The 18999-nt window shown below is 51.9% G+C and overlaps 1 protein-coding gene across 1 annotated transcript; it reads left to right on the forward strand.

Moving 5' to 3' along the window:
* The first annotated feature begins 14920 nt into the window (after positions 1–14920).
* Positions 14921–16858, forward strand: SLC18A3 (solute carrier family 18 member A3). Its single transcript, XM_029915943.1, has one exon. The coding sequence runs from the start codon at positions 14921–14923 to the stop codon at positions 16463–16465; it is 1545 nt and encodes a 514-aa protein (XP_029771803.1). The 3' UTR covers positions 16466–16858.
* Positions 16859–18999: the final 2141 nt, after the last annotated feature.

Genomic DNA, 18999 nt, shown 5'->3' on the forward strand with positions numbered 1-18999 from the left:
GGTGATCTGGGAAGGCTTTGTTAGCAAATGGATTACTTTCCAGAGAGAGGGGTGAGCACATGCAAAGGACCCGAGGTGGGAGGAATAGCCGTGCACCTGCAGAGGTAACCGTGGGATCTAGACCACGGGGCCTGGAGGCCACTGGCAGGACCTGGTGCTGATGTCTAATCATCAGAGGGAAATAATTAAACAAATGACATAGTTCCCCTAATAGATTGCTGGGGTTTCTTTTTAATTTTATTTATTTTTATTTTTGAGAGAGAGATTGAATGGAAGCAGGGGAGAGGAGAAGAGAGAGGGAGTAAGAGAATCTCAAGTGGGCTCCACACTCAGCGTGGCACCCAATGCAGGGTTTGATCCCACAACTGGGAGATCATGCCCTGGGCCAAAATCAAGAGTTGAACCCTCAACTGACTGAGCCATCCAGGTGCCCCAGACCGTCAGTTTTTAAAGGTAATAACTTTGGGTGTTGTCAGTGGAAAGTGGCACCTCACAGTTAAGAGGAATAGAATGTGGCATCACACTTGGAGAAAGCCATTTGGCTTTATGTACTATGAGATGTACAAATGTCCTACTGTTCGGAGGAGTCATTCCACACCTGGGACTTTACCGTTAAAAGACAAATACCATACAGGATTTTATACTGTTCCTTTCAATTAGAACAGAAAGCTAGTTGGCTCCCAGAGCCTTGGCACACAGCCCCTCTAGTCCCTGGGCTTTGCACTCCAGCATCTCACCTGCTTCCCACCCCCAAGGCAACCTCCCACCTGCAGCACCTGCCTCGGGGTATCGCCTCCGTCTTCCACCTGGACAGCACTGCTGAGTGTGCCTCTACCCCCTGACCTCTAGCCTGGGACAGCCCATTCACACTCCACCCCTGTTCAGGAAAGAATTCTCTCTCTGTCTCCTTCCAAAATTCCCAGGACTGATCTTGTAACTGGTGCATCTCCATCCCTCCTGCAAGGGTCTGAAGTTGGGCCTGTTGGACAGAGGCAGAGAGGACAACTTGGGCATCTCTCACTCCCACCACGAATAAAGGATCTTATCTGGTGGTCTTCCATGTGGGGGTATAACCTGGACCCTTCCTGAGCCCCTTGGAAGTGCTCATTGAGTCCCAGGGCTCACTGGGGATGGCTGAGGAGGACTATTCAGAGCAACGCCGTGCCCTGCTGTTCTCTTTCTGGCCACTAGAGGGAGACTAGAGGCTTTCTGAGCCCATAAACTATGCAGACAAACTCACACAGGAGGCGGGAGTTTGCTCATATCTGAGATCAGATCATTCGGTATGCTATCAGATGGCATCCGAGAAGTTGAAGTGAGGAAACGGTACCTGTCATCCTGTCTCTTGTCCATTTACAAACCCACATACTGTCCACTCGTTGTTAGCCTGGCCAGGCATGCAGCCTGCTGATGGCCAAACACTGCTCAGGCCTCACAGGACACGGGACACAGACACAGTCCTTATAAGAGATGTGTTCATTTATCATCAAGAATTAGCTTGAGGGGTGCCTGGTGGTTCAGTTGGTTGGGCATCCGACTTTGGCTCAGGTTTAATCTCACAGTTTGTGGGTTCAAGTCCCAGGTTGGGCTCTGTGCTGACAATTCAGGTCTTGAGTCTGCTTCAGATTCTATGTCTCCCTCTCTCTCTCTCCCCCTCTCCTGCTCACACTCTGTCTCTGTCAAAAATAAATAAAATTTAAAAATTTTTTAAATTAAGAATTAGTTTGAAACTAGCATCTTAATTGCCTAAGGAAACAATACTCTGGTTAGTCTTCCTGACACTCAGGGCTGATCATGTTTTCAACTGAGTCAGAGCGCCTCGCTGTCCTCCCCACAGCTGCCACTCTGGCTGCCCAGTCCCCACACACCCGTGGAGAGGAGGCCACATCTGCAGCTACAGAGTCCCTGTGGCCCTGCCCACGTCACCATCTGGAACTCCAGTACTAGTCGGGGGGTCCCCTCTCCTGCTCACATAGCCCTGAGTCAGGCCTCGCTCTGGACTTGGACCCATGTGGCCAGTATGGTCAGAGTCAGGGTCAATCAGGGGTGTCCCTGGCCACCTGCCCACACCTCATGGGGCCAGTTTTTTCCATGGCAATATAGTTTTTAGCTCCAGGACATCACCAGGAGTGTGAGGAATAGAATTCCCAACTTTCCAGCCCAGACTTGCTCTGTCACCGAGACCTCCTCTCGGGGCCTCATCTTGGCACTTGGCCACAGAGCAGGCCTCTGAGGCTCTTCAGATGTGTGTTAACATCTTCATGCCTCAACAAGAAGGGGTCACTTTCCTCCCTGCAAACACCTGCAGAATCACTTTTTATTCATTTGTTCCACGTGCAGACATGGTGCCCGCTGCTGGGGACATAGTGGTGACACCCAGGGGGTTATAGCTCACATACATGAAGCATTGGCCATCATCAACTGTCCCTGGCATCCCTGCTCGATCTGATCCCCGGGCTCCCTCCCTGAGCATGGCCCATAGGTGAGGAGGGGATCCTGATGCCCCTCACTTGGGCACAAGCTAACTTCCCTCTCACTCCTGGAAATGCAAGAGCAATGCTCTGGACAGAGGCACCCCAGAGCTATAGCTCAACCCTAGAGGGGAGATGATACTCTAGCTCTTACTTTCCTGTTGGTCACTTCCCAAGGCTGTGTAGGGAGCTGAAACTCACCCCTGCAGTGGGCTGTGTGTGGCCTCCTATCTATCACATTTGCACAGCCCCTGGAGTCCTGATCCATCAGCAAAGCCAGATTTGTGCAAGTTGAGAGCATGGGCTCCAGGGTCACCTGCCTGGGTTCTAAGCCTGGCTCGTGCTTCCTAGCTGTGTGCTGTGTCTCTCTCTCATCAAATATGAAATGGGAGAAAGTAATAGTATCAACATGATACGATTGTTGTGAGGAATAAGTGAGGCAGCACAAACTTTTCAAGCCTCAAGTCACCATCCATTTGCTGGTTATAAAACAAAGTTAGTGGGTTGTGACCAGCACTTAATGTAACTAGAGTAGAAATAAGAGTACGCCTCATTTTGGGAAGTAGTCACTATATACATCTATATGTGTGTGTGGCAGAAACCATTCCCAGATGTTTTTCTTCCTGTGAGGCCCCTTTGTGGGCTTGGGAGATGTTAGATGGATTAAATACAGGCTAAGGTGGGGAGAAGACATGCAATCAAACCCTAGAATCCCTCTTGCCAGTGCCAGGGTAAAGGTATGTGTACATAGGCCAGGTTGTTCCCCGTGGTTAGTGATCCATCTTGCTGGGGAACGTGGACAGCAGTGGGACTGGGCATGGCAAGGCCCAGGTGTTCTGGGTAGGCAGCCAAGTGCGCGTGGCAGGGAGTGTTAGTAGAAGCAGCATGAGGAGGACCTGGGCACATACACGGAGAGTCTTGAAAGCCATGGCTAGCTTGTGAACTTGGCCATAGGCAATGGGAATTTAAAGCAAGAGGATGACCAGTTTAACAAATACCTATGAAGTGACTACTGTGGGGAAGATTTGTTTTTAAAACTTGACTGTGAGAGCAGTTAAGGGGATCAGGAGCTGGCGGTAACACCAGAGGCAGGGGCAATCTACCAAGAGGCTACTGCAATAGTCCTAGCAAGAGATAATAAGGACAAAGGTCAGAATGTCTCAAGAAGGAGGAAACAGGTATAGCATCTCTGCCTGGAGTTGGATGGTCCTCAATACCTGGAGGAGGATGGTAGCCATGACCCTGCACACAGGATTTGTGGGACAACAGTGCTTTGAAGACCACAGAGAAATGCCACAGGCCTCCAGAGAATGGAAGCCACATAGCCAAATGGATAAACCCACGGACATGAATCAGACAGCCGGGTGACCTTGGCACATTACTCAACTCCCTACTCTGCCAATTTATAAAATGGGGCCCAGAAGAGGACTTAGCTCATAGGAATTTTATTATATTGAAAGCTAATAATGGTAAAAGCCTTTCACAATGTCTGGTATAGGGCCAGGGCTCCCCTTGGGGCTGTTTGCTGACCTCTCTCTCACATCACGGACACGCCTGGAAAAAGCCCTGGCAGCCAGCCTGGGAAAGGACAAACTTTTGGCCACTCAGACACAAATCAGAGAAACCGGGCTGACTTTGTAGTGTCCCTGCTCCCTTCCAGGCCCATGTTTGAAACTCAGACCCATCCGTCCACAATGACGTGGAGGCTCAGGGTGGCAAGCGACAGGCAGGCCCTGAAGGGCCAGCATTCTTACCAGAATGCTTCTCCACCACCTACACCAGGGGCCCTCTGAGAAGGAACCTATTTTCAGAGACTTTAAGATGAATGATCTTGAACCAGTGGCCACACGACCCAAGCACAGGGAGTTTCCACAGTTCTCAGTGAAGACGGTCACTACATACCCATTCAGAATAATTCCCTCCCACACAAGCATCTCCCTTGGATTTTCACTGAACCTTTCTACATGCAGACAGTGCGCTAGGAGCTGGGGATATACTGACGCAGCATGCGTCCACGAGGGACATCTTCTGGGGTAGTCCTCTGCCCTCGTTCTGTTCAAGGCTCCGAGGTTTCCCCGCCCCAAACATATACTTTTCAAGTCTGAAAATCGGAGGGACCCTGAATGATCAGTGCTTGTTGTTCTGATCAAGATAAGCCTCTAAAAACCAAAAGGGATGTCTGGCAGCCTTGGTCTCTCTTCCTGATTTTCCCAGTCATGCCAACCTTGACTGTAAAATGTAGAGTTTCCCTTAAATATCATTTTGCCTACCCGGACTGGTCAATCAGGGGAGTTTTCAGCTAGGCTCAGTATCGGTGTGCCTTAAGGCAAACCTGCTTCCTGGCAAATCTGCTTCCTGGCTCTCTCCAAGGTACATCTAGGGCATTTTTCAGGTGCACTTTAGCTTTTCCCTAAGTATCCCTCTGTCCATTCCAAGCTCAACACAATTTTGGCAAAATGAGGAAGCTTATTCTTTTCAAAAGCGACACACAGGCGAGTTCTTCCATTGCACAGTCATCTACGGGGTGTTGTACCCCCCCCCCGGCGCTGAGCGCAGCAACCCCCCCCTCCCCCAGCCTCAGACCCCACCCTCTGGCAGAGGAAACAGACACGTGAACACACCCTCGTAATACAGGGTGACAAATTTAGTGATAGACACATGGTTTTGGCACAAAGAAAAAAGGAACTAGTTTTGTTTGGGGAATAGAACAAAGAGGCTTGATTTGACCACAACAGGTACATAAGAATCATCCAGACAGACAGGAGGAGGAATAACTAACAGCAGCATCAACTTACTTCACAAGGAACCTGTGCAGCATTGTCAGTGCACTTATTTTATAGATGTATTAGTAAGGTTTGGGAAGGATAAGTAACTTGCAATTAATGTCAGAGAGTTAGAAATTTGTAAATAAGTGACAACTGTATGCTTTTTAAAATGACAGAACCTAAATCCAGAGCATTTGAGTAGATGAGTTCAAAGTTAGACAGGTAGAAAGCGATGGAATCAGGAATGAGATCTGGGTATCATGCGGAGTTCGTGGAAGTAGATGGATTACAGGGGGCCTGTTAAGTCGAGCTAAAGAATTTGGACTCTCTACCATTGATGAGGAGGAGGCTGTGAATAGTTTTAACTGATGTTTTAACTTCATATCCACCCCAAACTATCCTGCCCAATAAATATAAACCATAAATTCTAGTAGAGAAGAAGTAACAACAGTTTTCAGCCACAGTGGACATGTCCAAGGGAAATATATTTAATCAAGTTATTCTATTTAATAGTTATATTCTACATAACAAACATTCCTACAACTCAGGAAGAAAAGAACATACAACCTAATAGAAAAATGGGGAAAGTGACAGACAATTTATGAAAAAAGAAACACAAATGGCTAATAAACATAAGAAAAGTTACTCAGCCAATTAAAATAATTATCTGACTAAAACAATATTGAATGCCATTTTTCTCCCATTAGATTGACAAAAGGGGAAAAGATAAAAAAAAAAGAACACACATTGCTAGGGTGTTGGGACTTGTGTACTCTTATACACCACTTGTGGGTGTATACATTTATGTAGCTGCTTTGGAGGGCAATTTGGAAACTTCTTTTAAAACTTAGAATGTGCATAAACTGCTGGGACTGGCCAAGGTGTTTGTATATCTCCTGAGGGAAGTACGTCTATCCAAGCATGAGGAAATCCACTGCAACATTGTCATGCCAAACATTAGAAATAACCTAAATGGGGATGATGGGGATGCCTGGGTGCCTCAGTTGGTTAAGTATCTGACGCTTGATTTCTGCTCAGATCATGATTTCATGGTTCGTGCATTCGAGCCCCACATTGGGCTCTGTGCTGACAGTGTGGAGCCTTCTTGAGATTCTCTCTCTCTCTCTCTCTCTCTCTCTCTCTCTCTCTCTCTCTCTCAATCTCTCTCTGCCCCTCACACACACAAAATAAACTTAAAAAAAGAAATAACTGAAATGTTTATCATAGGGAGGAAATAGCTGTAAACATGGGGTATGTTCATAACAAAAAAAATACTACATAGCAGCTAAGAAAATTGAGTTACTTTTGATGGACTAAAGAGGATATATTCTTTTTTTTTAATAGTTTATTGTCAAATTGGTTTCCATATAACACCCAGTGTTATATGGAAACAAGTGCCCCCCCTCCATGACCATCACCTCCTTCCCTTTTCCCCCTCCCCCTTCAGCCCTCAGTTCATTTTCAATATTCAATAGTCTCTCATGATTTGTGTCCCTCTCTCTCCCCAACTCTCTTTCCCTCTTCCCCTTCCTATGGTCCTCTGTTTGGTTTCTCCTGTTAGACCTATGAGTGCAAACATATGGTATCTGTCCTTCTCCGCCTGACTTATTTCGCTTAGCATGACACCCTCAAGGTCCATCCACTTTCCTACAAATGGTCAGATTTCATTCTTTCTCATTGCCATGTAGTACTCCATTGTGTATATATACCACATCTTCTTGATCCATTCATCAATTGATGGACATTTAAGCTCTTTCCGTGATTTGGCTATTGTAGAAAGTGCTGCTATGAACATTGGGGTGCATGTGCTCCTATGCATCAGCACTTCTGTATCCCTTGGGTAAATCCCTAGCAGTGCTATTGCTGGGTCATAGGGGAGTTCTATCGATAGTTTTTTGAGGAGTCTCCACACTGCTTTTAAAGAGGATATATTCTTGAGTGGAAAAGGAGAGAACTGCAGAATGACACATTTATAACAACCTTTATGTTAAAATATACATATTTAAACATAAAGCCTGCTTACATTGCATTTTATATGTGTTCATAGATAAGTCTGGAAAAGAGTTTAGAAAGATTTTGGAAAATACTCATAAAAACAGTTAATGGTAGGAGCTTCTGAGAGGGGGCAGAGAGGACCAGGATTGGGGGCCCACAAACAAATATTCATAACGTTGTAGTTTCTATGAGTATCTCTATGAGGAATTTCTACTTATGTATATTTACATGATTATTTTTCATTTTAACAAATGTAGAGTTAGATTGAAAAATCACTGACATATCCATTTCTATGCAAAGTGTGTGGCTGGTGCTCTGCAGAGTGCATGACAATCAAATCTTGTTTTTAGACACACTAGGTAGATAATACCTTCAAGAAGCTCTCAGGCTGGCAGAGGGCAGGAGGAATAGGTCCAATTGTGTGGGATAAATTCCTGAAGAGGAGTAGAAAAATGCAGTAAGAGTCATGGTGGGGGGAAGGAGAGAGTGTTTACAATATATTAGGAATCAGGGAAGCATTTATTGCAACCAAGGAAATGCAAAGCAAGGGGTACCTGCATGGCTCAGTTCATTAAGTGTCAGACTCTTGATTTCTGTTCAGGTCATGATCCGACATCATGTGATCAAGCCCTACCAGGGGCTCTGCACTGAGCATGGAACCTGCTTAAGATTCTCCCTCTCTCTCTCTCTCTCTCTCTCTCTCTCTCTCTCTCTCTCTCTCTCCGCCTCTCTCCTTCTCTCTCTTAGGGAGAAAGAAAGAAAGAAGGAAAGAAAGAAAGAAAGAAAGAAAGAAAGAAAGAAAGAAAGAAAGAAAGAAAGGAAGGAAGGAAGGAAAAGGAAGGGAGGAAAGAAAGAAAAGGAAGGAAGGAAAGAAGGGAAAAAAGGAAGGAAAGAAGGAAGGAAGGAAGGAAGGATGGAAGGAAGGAAAGAAGAAGGAAGCCAAAGCTGGACATGGGCTAAAAGGACTGTTGGTTCAAAGGTGTAGACGCAGGAGCTTCAGGGGTCTCTTAGGGAAGACAAGGAAGACAGGAAAAGTTGGGGACTCATTGTGGAAAGCCACAATGCTGGAAGAAGCTGGAGTCCAGTCCCAAGCAGCAAGGGGCCCTGCAAGGTCTGTAATCACATGGGAACTTCCCTGAAACTTTACAGAGAAGAAGTTTGGCATCCATGCATAGGTGGATTGGCCAGGTCAGGAGGCAAAGGACCAACTAGGAGGTGACTGACTTCCCCAGTGTGGGGGAAGATCAGGTTTAGGGGAGGATTAGGGGTCTGGGCAGGAATGGTCTCAATGGAAGAGGGAAATGAACCTGAGAGACTCCTTTGGTTGGGATGAGAATACAAGAGAAAGCAGAAACAGAGTGATTTTGAGGCCCTGCTTCCGTTTCATAAGAAGTGTCAGGAGTCAGGAGGAAAACAGGTAAGGGCAGGTTTTTGTCTGAGAGCTGTAGAGAAGTGTTCCAAGTCCTGCTCACAGTACAGGAGCGTCAGCCCCTGTGTTCCCCCATTGGAGCCCAGATATGCAGTGCACAAGACAGGTCTGGGTCCTGAGGATGCACTAGCCAAGGGCAGGCAGGCGGGCACGTAGTCCTCCTGGCTTCTAGCCACCAGACTCACAGGCTTCCAGGAAAGGCTGACAGGGACTGTTCTGTTCCTTTGAATCTAAGAATATGTGATGGAGGAAACCTAAATTAATTAAGTGATTCTGAGGCCCTGAGGCCTTTCTGAGGAAGCAAACAGGGTGAATAGTGAGATCAGGGTAAACAGCACCCCCTCCCCAGTACTGGAATTCAAAGAGGCTTCTGAGCTTCACTGGAACTAAGCCTGCACTTAAGTGCTTCCAGGGAGACAAAGAAATAATAAATCAGAAGCAGGTGCCCCGCCCAGACGCTGCCACCAGCACCATCAACCTGCTTTCTCTACAGAAACATGGTCATTTCGAGTCTCTGAGCCCAGATGTCTCAGTGAAGGACAAAATGGCATGGCCCTGGAATTATCTTGGCCCATGACTTTCTTTACAAGATTCCAGGATGGGCTGATGCCTTCCTCCAAAGCAGCACCCACATATACAACTCCCTCAAGATCCACCCTGGCATACACACACCATACCTCACCCAGGCACAGCTACAGGAAAGCTATCCTTCCACACCTTCCTCAAGCTCCCATACACCACGGCTCCCCAGATCCACAGCAAGCAACACTGGGACACCAGTCCCAGCTTGAGGAAAGGGCTGTGTTTAGCAGACAGAGGCCACAACTGTATCCAATGGATAAAGGAGAAAAAAGTTGTCAGCAGGAAATCACCAAGCTGACTTTATCTACACAAAACAGTAATACTTAAGCTCCTACTAAGTATCAGGTGTTGAGCTAGATAGTTTCCCATAAATTGACTCATAATCTTCAGCCACCCTGGAGTAGGACAGCATGCCAGTTGAGAGCTGGATGCTGGAGCTAGATAGCCTGCATTTGTTTTGTTTTTTGGGTTTTTTTTTGTTGTTGTTGTTTAGCTTTTATTTCATGATCATAAATTTCACTCTGCAATCCAGCTAAACTTGGATGGGGGTAAGGAGGACATGGACCCACAAAACTGCATCAGGAGCACAGGGATTCTAGGGAATTCCGAGCAGAGGGGGGCAGAGGGGCGCTCTCCCGAGCTACAGAAGCCTGCATTTGAATCCTGTCTCTACCATCTATAAACTCTCTGACTGTGGATAAACTACTGCCCCTCAGTGTCCTTGCCTATGAAAAGGTAATATGAAGTTTGGTAAGAGTACTAAATGAGCTAATGTTTGTAAAATGTTTAGAACAGTGCCTAGAACTTTCAGACACATAAGTACTTCTATGTGTCTAAAAAATAAAATTTTCCTTTACTCATTTGACTTACACTGAGTAGCAGATAGGTACTCTGTAGCAATAGTTCCTATATCTAATTGAGAAAGGAGAGAAGAAAATGTTACCCTTTTCTCCAACAGAATTGGATGAGTTCTCTTTTGTCTGTAAGTTATGATCAAATAGAGAAGTCTCTGGAAAGGAATTTACCAAGGGTTCTATTGAAAAGCAAGCCACAGACACAGGAAGACAGGAGGAGCAGGTCCTTTGTGTTAAGGCTGGTTGGCCAGTGGAGGAACAGGGACCAGGACCCTGGACAGCTCCCCGCCAGCCAGGGAGGGGAATCTGCCCAAGTTCTGCCAAGGCTCAGGCAGAAGATCCTTTACTCCCTGAGGTGCCTGGCCCCTAGTTATTGGGGCTGCTGATGAAAGGGGGGAGGGGATTGCCTTCTGAGCTGGACGTTGGAGGGTGAGGGAGTTTAGTGTCCCAGGAGCTTCCTTACGAACCAGCCAAGGACCTTCCTCCTCTCATGGAGCTTGATCTGTCCCTCTCCCCTACACTGCCAGGGTGTGGCCGCCCTTGCAGATGGAGTGGCAGAGGCACAATGAAGCACAGGGAATAGGAAGGCATCATGAGGATCACAAGACATGTGGTTTAAATCCAGCCTCTAATGTTGGGATCTTGGGCAAATGAACTGGTTTCTCTCTGCCCAGCTTCCTCATCAGTAAGACAGGAGAAAGAACACCTACACTGCGCCAGGACTGAGTGAGATTAAACAACACAGCACACATAACACCCTTGGCACAGAATCCTCAATAAACGAGTCTGTTTCCTGCCTTTGGTGATGGAGGACTGGAGAATTGGGCATGATCTCAGAGATAACTTGGCTCCATGCTCAAGAATAGTCACGATTTATGAGGGCTAGTGGGCTGGGAGAGGTGTCTGCACCTTGAAGTTCCTGGGAAAGTTTCTTTTCTGTAAGATTCTGCTAAGTTCTAAGTTCTTCAGCCACTAGACAGAAAAGCATCTACTTTAAACTCTGTCCTGTTACATCAGACAGGGCAAACAACATATGCATAAATAACAATTGCTCTGCAGGCTGGAGGACTGACTCTTTATTTTTTTACTTAATTTTTTAAAATATAATTTATTGTCAAGTTGGCTAACATAAGGTGTATACAGTATGCTCTTGGTTTGGGGGATAGATTCCCATGATTCATCAGTTACTTACAACTATCCCGTGCTCATCCCTACAAGTGCCCCCCTCAATGCCCATCACCCCTTCTCCCCCTCCCCTGCCCCTCTGCCCATCAACCCTTTGACCGTCTAAAAGCCTCACAATGGGAGAGTCAGAAGAGACCAGAGGTCTGCTTTGGGAAGCTGGAGCTGGTGTACTGAACTAAGAAGATTATGATCTGCTGAACGAGAAAGTATAAGCCACCCACACAGGGGCAGCACATAGCCCCCCCGCCCCCACCCCAACATAAGAGCTCTCACTCTGGGAAAGCGAAAGCCATGGGATCACCTCAATTGAAGGTGCGATTTCAACACACACATACAAAGAAGGTAGAGTCACAGATTTATTACTTACAGATCTCAGAAGCAGGGGAGAGGTTGCAAAGAGCAATGGGGGAAAAGCAGACCCCTGTCCCAGGTCACCAGTGAGCAGGAGATAGAGTAGGATAGCACTTATAATAGTACTTATTATTTATAAAGTGGTTGGGGCAGAGGTGACTAACATTTTGTGGGCTTAATGTTAAGTGGTTGTTTTTAAAGGTGCACCAGGAAAAGCCAAGTGGGAACTTAAGTCAGAAATCGTAAACTCAAGTCTTTTTCTAAATGTCCAGATTCTGGAGGTGCTTGGGTGGCTCAGTTAGTTAAGCATCCAATTTTGTCTCAGGTCATGATCTCATGGCTCATGAGTTTGAGCCCCATGTCAGGCTCTGTGCTGACAGCTCAGAGCCTGGATCCTGCTTCAGATTCTGTCTCCGTCTCTCTCTGCCCCTCCACCTCCTTCTCTTTCAAATATAAATAAACATTTTAAAATTTTTAATTGTTTAAATGTCCAGATTCTAGGTATGAGTAGGGCTATCAAACTGTAAAATGCCTAGGTACTTAGCAAAGCAAAAGTTGTTTTTCTCAAAAGTTGGTTTTCCTCACCCCAAAGTCTCAAACCCAAATGGCTGGAAAACCAGGTAGGTGACATAAATGTGCAAAATCAGTTGGAGGGACACTGTGATAAGCTGGAGAGTGTGTGCTGACTCAAGGCCTTCAAATAAAATGTAAAGTAATTCTGTCACCCAGAAATGCCCTTCTCCAGTACCCATTTCGCCAGAGAATGCAGTGAGGGGGCTTTCCTCTCAACCCTTACTTAACAGAGACAAGGGCTGGAGTTCAGAGAGAAACTGTGCCTTGCCCAAGGTCAATCAGAGCCAGATCTGTCCCCATACGGGAACTTTTTTCCTGTCTCAGAGGGCAGGTTGGCCACTGCAGAGCAGGTGCTGGAAACTCCTTAAGGGGAAGAGTTTCTCCTCCTCTCTGGGGTGCCTGGGCAGGTGGAAAGATTGAGTAACAGGTACCAAAGCCGCTGGCTGTCATCCTGACACCATGGTCTCTATCGCCTTGTCCCCCAGCCATCTCAGGGACAGAAGCAAACTTCCCAATGCTCTTGGGCCTCCCATCAGCTAGGAGAGAACCTGGAATCACAATGCCCATCTAACCACAGGACTAGACAGGAAGCCAAGGTGTCCCTGTACCTTTTACCTGCTCTTTACAAGACCCACTACCATGAAAGGAAGATAAAAGAACACATTTTACAGTTAATAATGACAATAGCAAGCATTGCATTACATCATTCTTACTGTGTTACGGGCAGTAGGCACAATGATTACCCCATTTTACAAGAAACAGGGGGACAGAGAGGTGAAGTAATTCCCCGAGGCCCTAACTAGTAAGTGGCAGAGGTGGGGGGAATCTCAGTCATCTGTCTCTAAAGCCCAAGTTCTTTGCACTGCATCACCAGTGCCTCCCTCAGGGTGGGGAACACGGTAGAGAAAGAAGCTGGACCTAATGCTAGTTTGCTTTTGAGATCAGAAGAATGGGAATATTCCTCTCTGATTCTGGAAAGGACACACTGTAATCTCAACAACACAAGTCTCCCAATCTCAGCTGCCTCAGGGCCTTTCTCCTGCCAGCCTTCAGACTGGAACACGGATTCCGTGTGTCATCTAGGGTCAACGCTCTTTGGGGGAAACACAATAGGCCCAGCGCACAGCCAGGGCGGCTCTGCCGCCAGCCTGCAGAGAATGGGGTGTCTGAGCGGTGCAGCCTTCTTGGCAGATGAGCCTCCCTTAATCCAAAGATGCTTGGTCCTGCGTGGGAGTGGGCGCCGCACCCACTCCCACGGGCTTTCTTACAGCTTCCAAGAGAGGACCCCGGACATGTTACTCCCAGAGTCCACTTGGGACTTGGAGGCAGTTCTGGGGTTGGGGGACGGGAGAGAGGGTACGGAAGGGGGCGGGACCTCACTGAAACCGAGGCAAGGACTTGTTCTAGGGCTTAGAGGCCGGGAGGAGTTAGAATGGGGAGGGGTCGGGAGGTGGGAAAGGAGAAGAGGCGGAGCTGGGGAAACCCGGACAGTTAAAGCTGAAAGGGGGAGTACTGGCTGAGAGAGGGTGGCGAAGCTGTAACGGAGGGTAGAAGGGGCCAGGCTGATATTCGGGGCCCCGGGTAGGAGCAGGGTGACTTCTCCCCTCGATCCCCAAAAGCTCATAGTCAGGGATTCTCTACTGTGACATTCTCCCGAAGGGCCGGTCTGTCGGAACCTGGCCCAACAGTCTCCGAGTCTCCCCCTCCCTTCCCGAAGGTGGAAGGGGCCAAGGGGGTGGGGCCAGAGAAAGGGTTGGGGGGGATCTATACCCGGCCCCCCACCAGTCGCAGCCCCACATTCCAGCTGCGAGAACAGATGGACGCAGCTGCGGCTCACCTCGGGGGCTCTTTGCCGGCTGTGCGCGGAGATCCAGGCTGAGGCGGAGATCTGGAGTCCCCGGCGCCCTCCTCTCTAGCAGGGCTAGGGGGTAGGGGGAGGGCCGCTATGCGACCCTCTGGGGCGGGGAAAAGAACGGGAGAAAACCCCTCGGGCCCTAGAACTGAGAGAGGGCGGGGGAACAGACCGCCTGCTCCTCGCGCGGTGCCTCCATCCTCCAGGGCTTGACCAGCACTCTTCACACCAAGACCCCTTTCTAGGGTTTCCAGTCCTGGCGCTTCTAGGAAGGGGACCCCTGCCCGGCCGCGCCCCGCCTCCGGCCCCCGCCCAGCCGACGTCGCATTAGCATGAGCGACGCAAGTGGCCCGGGCACCACTCGGGGGCCGAGACTCGCCGCGTCACAGCCCCGAGTGGAAAGGAAAAAAAGAGGAGGCGGAGGAGGAGGAGGCAAGAGCCGACGCTAGGGGAGGGGAGAGCGGCGGCGGGGCGAGCGAGCCAGCGGGCGGGCGGCAGCAGCATGCCCTTCGGTCCGCGCGGGCGGCCTTTCAACGCTTCGGGGACGGCGCCTGGCGAGCCCGAGGCGCAGCGCGCTCAGTCTCTGGCCCCGGCTGCTCGGCGCGCCCACCTTCCCTGACAGCCCCTGAGCCCAGCAGCGGCGCGTCCGGGCTTGGCTGCGAACAGCCGGAGGCGTCTCGCCGGACAGGGTCTTTGCCTTTCCCGGGACAACGGGCCATGAGCCCAGCGGCCACCTGAGACACAGGGGGCGCCGCGCCGCGCGGACCGCGCCCGCGAAGTTCCGTGCGCTCGTCTTTGCACTGCAGGGCGCCCGCGCCCGGCCCCGGAGGAGGCGTCCTCGGAAGAGCCGCAGAGTAGAGGCAATGGAACCCGCGGCGCCGGCGGGCCAGGCCCGGACGGCGGCCAGCAAGCTGTCGGAGGCGATGGACGCAGTGCTGCAGGATCCCCGGCGGCAGCGGCGCCTGGTGCTGGTCATCGTGTGCGTGGCGCTGTTCCTGGACAACATGCTGTACATGGTCATCGTGCCCATCGTGCCCGACTACATTGCTCACATGCATAAGGCCGGTAGGCCCACCATGAGCCCCAAAGTGCACACCCTACAGGCGTCCACTCCAGCCAGTGGCAGTGACAACATGGGCAACACCTCAGCGTCCCCGACGGAAAGTGAGGACGTGAAGATCGGGGTGCTATTTGCCTCCAAGGCCATCCTGCAGCTGCTGGTGAATCCCCTGAGTGGGCCCTTCATTGACCGCATGAGCTACGACGTGCCGCTGCTAATCGGTCTGGGCGTCTTGTTTGCCTCCACAGTGCTATTCGCGTTCGCGGAGGACTATGCTACGCTCTTCGCTGCACGCAGCCTGCAGGGCCTGGGCTCGGCCTTTGCGGATACGTCCGGAATTGCCATGATTGCGGACAAGTATCCTGAAGAGCCGGAGCGCAGTCGCGCGTTGGGCGTGGCGCTGGCCTTCATCAGCTTCGGGAGTCTGGTGGCTCCACCCTTCGGGGGCTTCCTCTCCCAGTTCGCGGGCAAGCCTGTGCCCTTTCTGGTGCTCGCCGCAGTTTCGCTGCTCGACGCGCTGTTGCTGCTTGTGGTGGCCAAGCCGTTCTCCGCCGTGACGCGGGCGCGAGCCAACCTGCCGGTGGGCACACCCATCTACCGCCTCATGCTGGACCCTTACATTGCCGTGGTGGCCGGGGCGCTCACCACCTGCAACATCCCCCTTGCCTTCCTCGAGCCCACCATCGCCACGTGGATGGAGCACACGATGGCGGCGTCTGAATGGCAGACAGGCATGGCCTGGCTGCCAGCTTTCGTGCCCCATGTGCTAGGTGTCTACCTCACCGTGCGCCTGGCGGCGCGCTACCCACACCTGCAGTGGCTGTACGGAGCACTAGGGCTGGCAGTGATCGGCGCCAGCTCGTGCGTGGTGCCTGCCTGCCGCTCCTTCGCGCCTCTAGTGATCTCGCTCTGCGGCCTCTGCTTCGGCATTGCGCTGGTTGACACGGCACTGCTGCCCACGCTCGCCTTTCTCGTGGACGTGCGCCACGTCTCGGTCTACGGCAGCGTCTATGCCATTGCCGACATCTCCTATTCCGTGGCCTATGCTCTCGGGCCCATTGTGGCGGGGCACATAGTGCACTCGCTTGGTTTTGTGCAACTCAGCCTTGGCATGGGCCTGGCCAACCTGCTCTATGCACCTGTCCTGCTGCTGCTGCGCAACGTCGGCCTCATGAGGCGCTCCCGCTCCGAGCGCGACGTGCTGCTGGATGAGCCACCGCAGGGTCTGTATGATGCTGTGCGCCTGCGTGAGCGCCCTGTGGCAGACCCAGACGGCGCCCCTCGAAGCCCTTCGGGCCCTTTTGACGAGTGCGAGGACGTCTACAACAATTACTACACCCACAGCTAGCAACCCAGCTACTCCCCCAGGCCATCCCCTCACCCCACCCCCCAGCCCCTGGGTCAAGGTGGCTACTCTGTGAGAGTACTGGCCAGCTTAGGCTCAGGGCCCACCCCTCCAACGAGTATCCTACACTCTCGCCGGTCTTGACTTGTCTGCCAGGATCCCCTCACTTTGACCCTTACTGTGTTTCCCTCCCTCTCGTCCAGTGGGGCGTGGAGCACGGAAGCATACAAAGCGATACACTCCTGGCAGATAAAGAGGTGCGCGAGCAGCCACCTCGGGGCTCCCCAGTGTAGAACCCGTGCCTCTGTCTGTCTTTCCTTCGGTTTCTCTCAGTGCCAACTTGGCCCCCTGCACCGCGGTGCTTCCGGCCAGAATCAATAAACTATATCTGTTCGAGACCGAGTCTCTTTACTGATGAAGGTGGGCGGCCGGGCACAGGGCCAGGGCAGAGGGAAGGGCAGAAGGGAGGGCTAGCTGATCTAGACCGGATGCAGCTCTGAGGCAAGCATTTGGGAAGCCTTTGGCTCTTTTGTTACCTGGTAAAAGAGATATGAAAGAAATAAATCCAACAAGGCTCCCACCCTCGGACACCTTGTTGTACACACTCCCTAGGCTCGCGACAGCCCCTCCCTCCCAGCCCCAAAGCAGCGCCCCAGGGCGCCGCCCGGGGGGCGCCTCAGGATCCGCTCCTACCGGGTACACTAGGCCCCGCCCCTTGAGGACGCAGCCAGTGTCAGCCACTGAGCTCTGAAATGCCTGGGGTGGGCTTCCCTTGGAGCCCGGCATCCTGCCCTGTCCAGGCTCCAGTGAGGAGTAGGGGCCGAGCTGTTCCGGGTGGAGGTCCGCACACAGAGAAAGGCGCTTGTGTCGTGTGTGCTCGTTAGAGAGGCTCTATCCTTCGAGGAGTGGGGGGACTTGATGTGTCAGCTGTGTCCTGGCCGTGCGGGTCAGAGTCGTGCCGGAAGGGGGGGGGGCCAGTGTGGGAGCTGGTGCCAACCCCCCACCCTTACCCCCACCCTTTCCCTGGCCTTGATGGGAGCAGCTGGCCAAGGTTGGCAGAATTCTCCCCACCGGAGCCACAGGCATCTCCCCCGCCCCCACTTGCAGGCCACTCCCAGTCCTGGAGCCTGCGGCCTGATGAAGGTCGGAAAGCCCTCCAACTCTGGCAAGGAGGGGCAGCGGAGTCGGGGTACGCCTGTGTGTTAAACAATGCCTGTGAGAGTCTTCACTGCTGGCGTGTGCACGGCTGTCCTCGTCTGTGTGTTGGGCTGTGTGCGTTTGTCTGGGCAGGGTCTGTCTTCGTGGGTCTGTCTGTGTTGGTACGTGAGGATTTGTATCTGGGTTGGGGGAGGAGTGCTTTGTCTGGGAGGGGTGGCTGCCTCTGGCTGCGTGTCTATAAGCATCCCCAGGCCTGTATCTCCACTCCCTCACCCCATAGTGCCAGCCAGGATGGGGTGGGAATAGAAAAGGAAGGAGGACCTGCAGTGATCAACAAATAGGATGATGAAGAAGAAGATGATTTTGAAAGAAGTTGTGATATGGTTTGAGCCTGGCCTAGACGGCGGGGAGGGCAGATTTCCCCAGACAAAACCCTACCCAGGATGGTGCAGACGCAACCGGCGCTAGGATAATGGAGTTGAGAGAGTGCAGGGACTGGGGATGGCTGGGCGGGGGGCAAAGAGCAAGGGGGGGGGGCAATGTTCAGCACGCCCTCCTGGAGCCGATTCTGCTCCCCTTACACAAACTAATCCGGGAAGCGGTCGGAGCCGGGGCTGGGGGCCGGGAAATGGGATCGCGGTAGGGAGCCGCGGGGGCGGGGGCAATGAGGAAGAACGGGAGAGACGGGGTGGGGCTGAGGGAGGGAGGAAAAGGGAGAGAGGGGAGGGAGGAGGAACAAGAGGAGGGAGAAGACAGGAGCGGCCGGTTCGCCGGCAGCCAGTAGGGAGGCCGCTGGGACTCGGCGACGACGGAGGCTCTCAGGTGGACAGAGGCCCCCACCTCCGTACTGCTGACGCGCCCCTGGATCCCTTCCGGCTCATACTCGCGCCCCCAGTCTTGCTTGGTGCTGTGGAGCGGCGGCAGAGGCGGCAGATCCGAGGAGGGCAGGTGAGAAGGGCTGGGCTGGAGACCCGGTGCGGGGAGCAGAGCGCAGGGACCGGAGAGCCGTGGAGGAAAGCTCCGTCCCGGGACCGCGCCGGGTTCGAGAGACCCCAAGATCCTCGGAATTTTCCAAGACCTGGACTGAAGCGGCCGTCGGGGAACTGCCAGGAGCCTGGGATTCCGCGGCTCTGGCTCTTCCCCACCGGGAGTGGGGGGGAAGGGCTTGGAGACACTTGACCATCAGGCTCCGAGGCTCCACGTGGGTATCCTCACTTCTCTCTTCTCCTAGATCCCCATCTGCTAAATGCCAAGGTCTGCACTTTCTGTGCCCAGTCAGGGCGTTGGCAGGTCTCACCCACCCAGATCCTGGGGCGGGAGGTGGGGAAGAGCCGCAGGTGGCAAGTATGAGCTGGGTCCCAGGGAGTCTCTAGAGAGCA

The sequence above is a fragment of the Suricata suricatta genome, chromosome 2, assembly GCF_006229205.1.
Source record: "Suricata suricatta isolate VVHF042 chromosome 2, meerkat_22Aug2017_6uvM2_HiC, whole genome shotgun sequence".
Lineage (NCBI taxonomy): Eukaryota > Metazoa > Chordata > Mammalia > Carnivora > Herpestidae > Suricata > Suricata suricatta.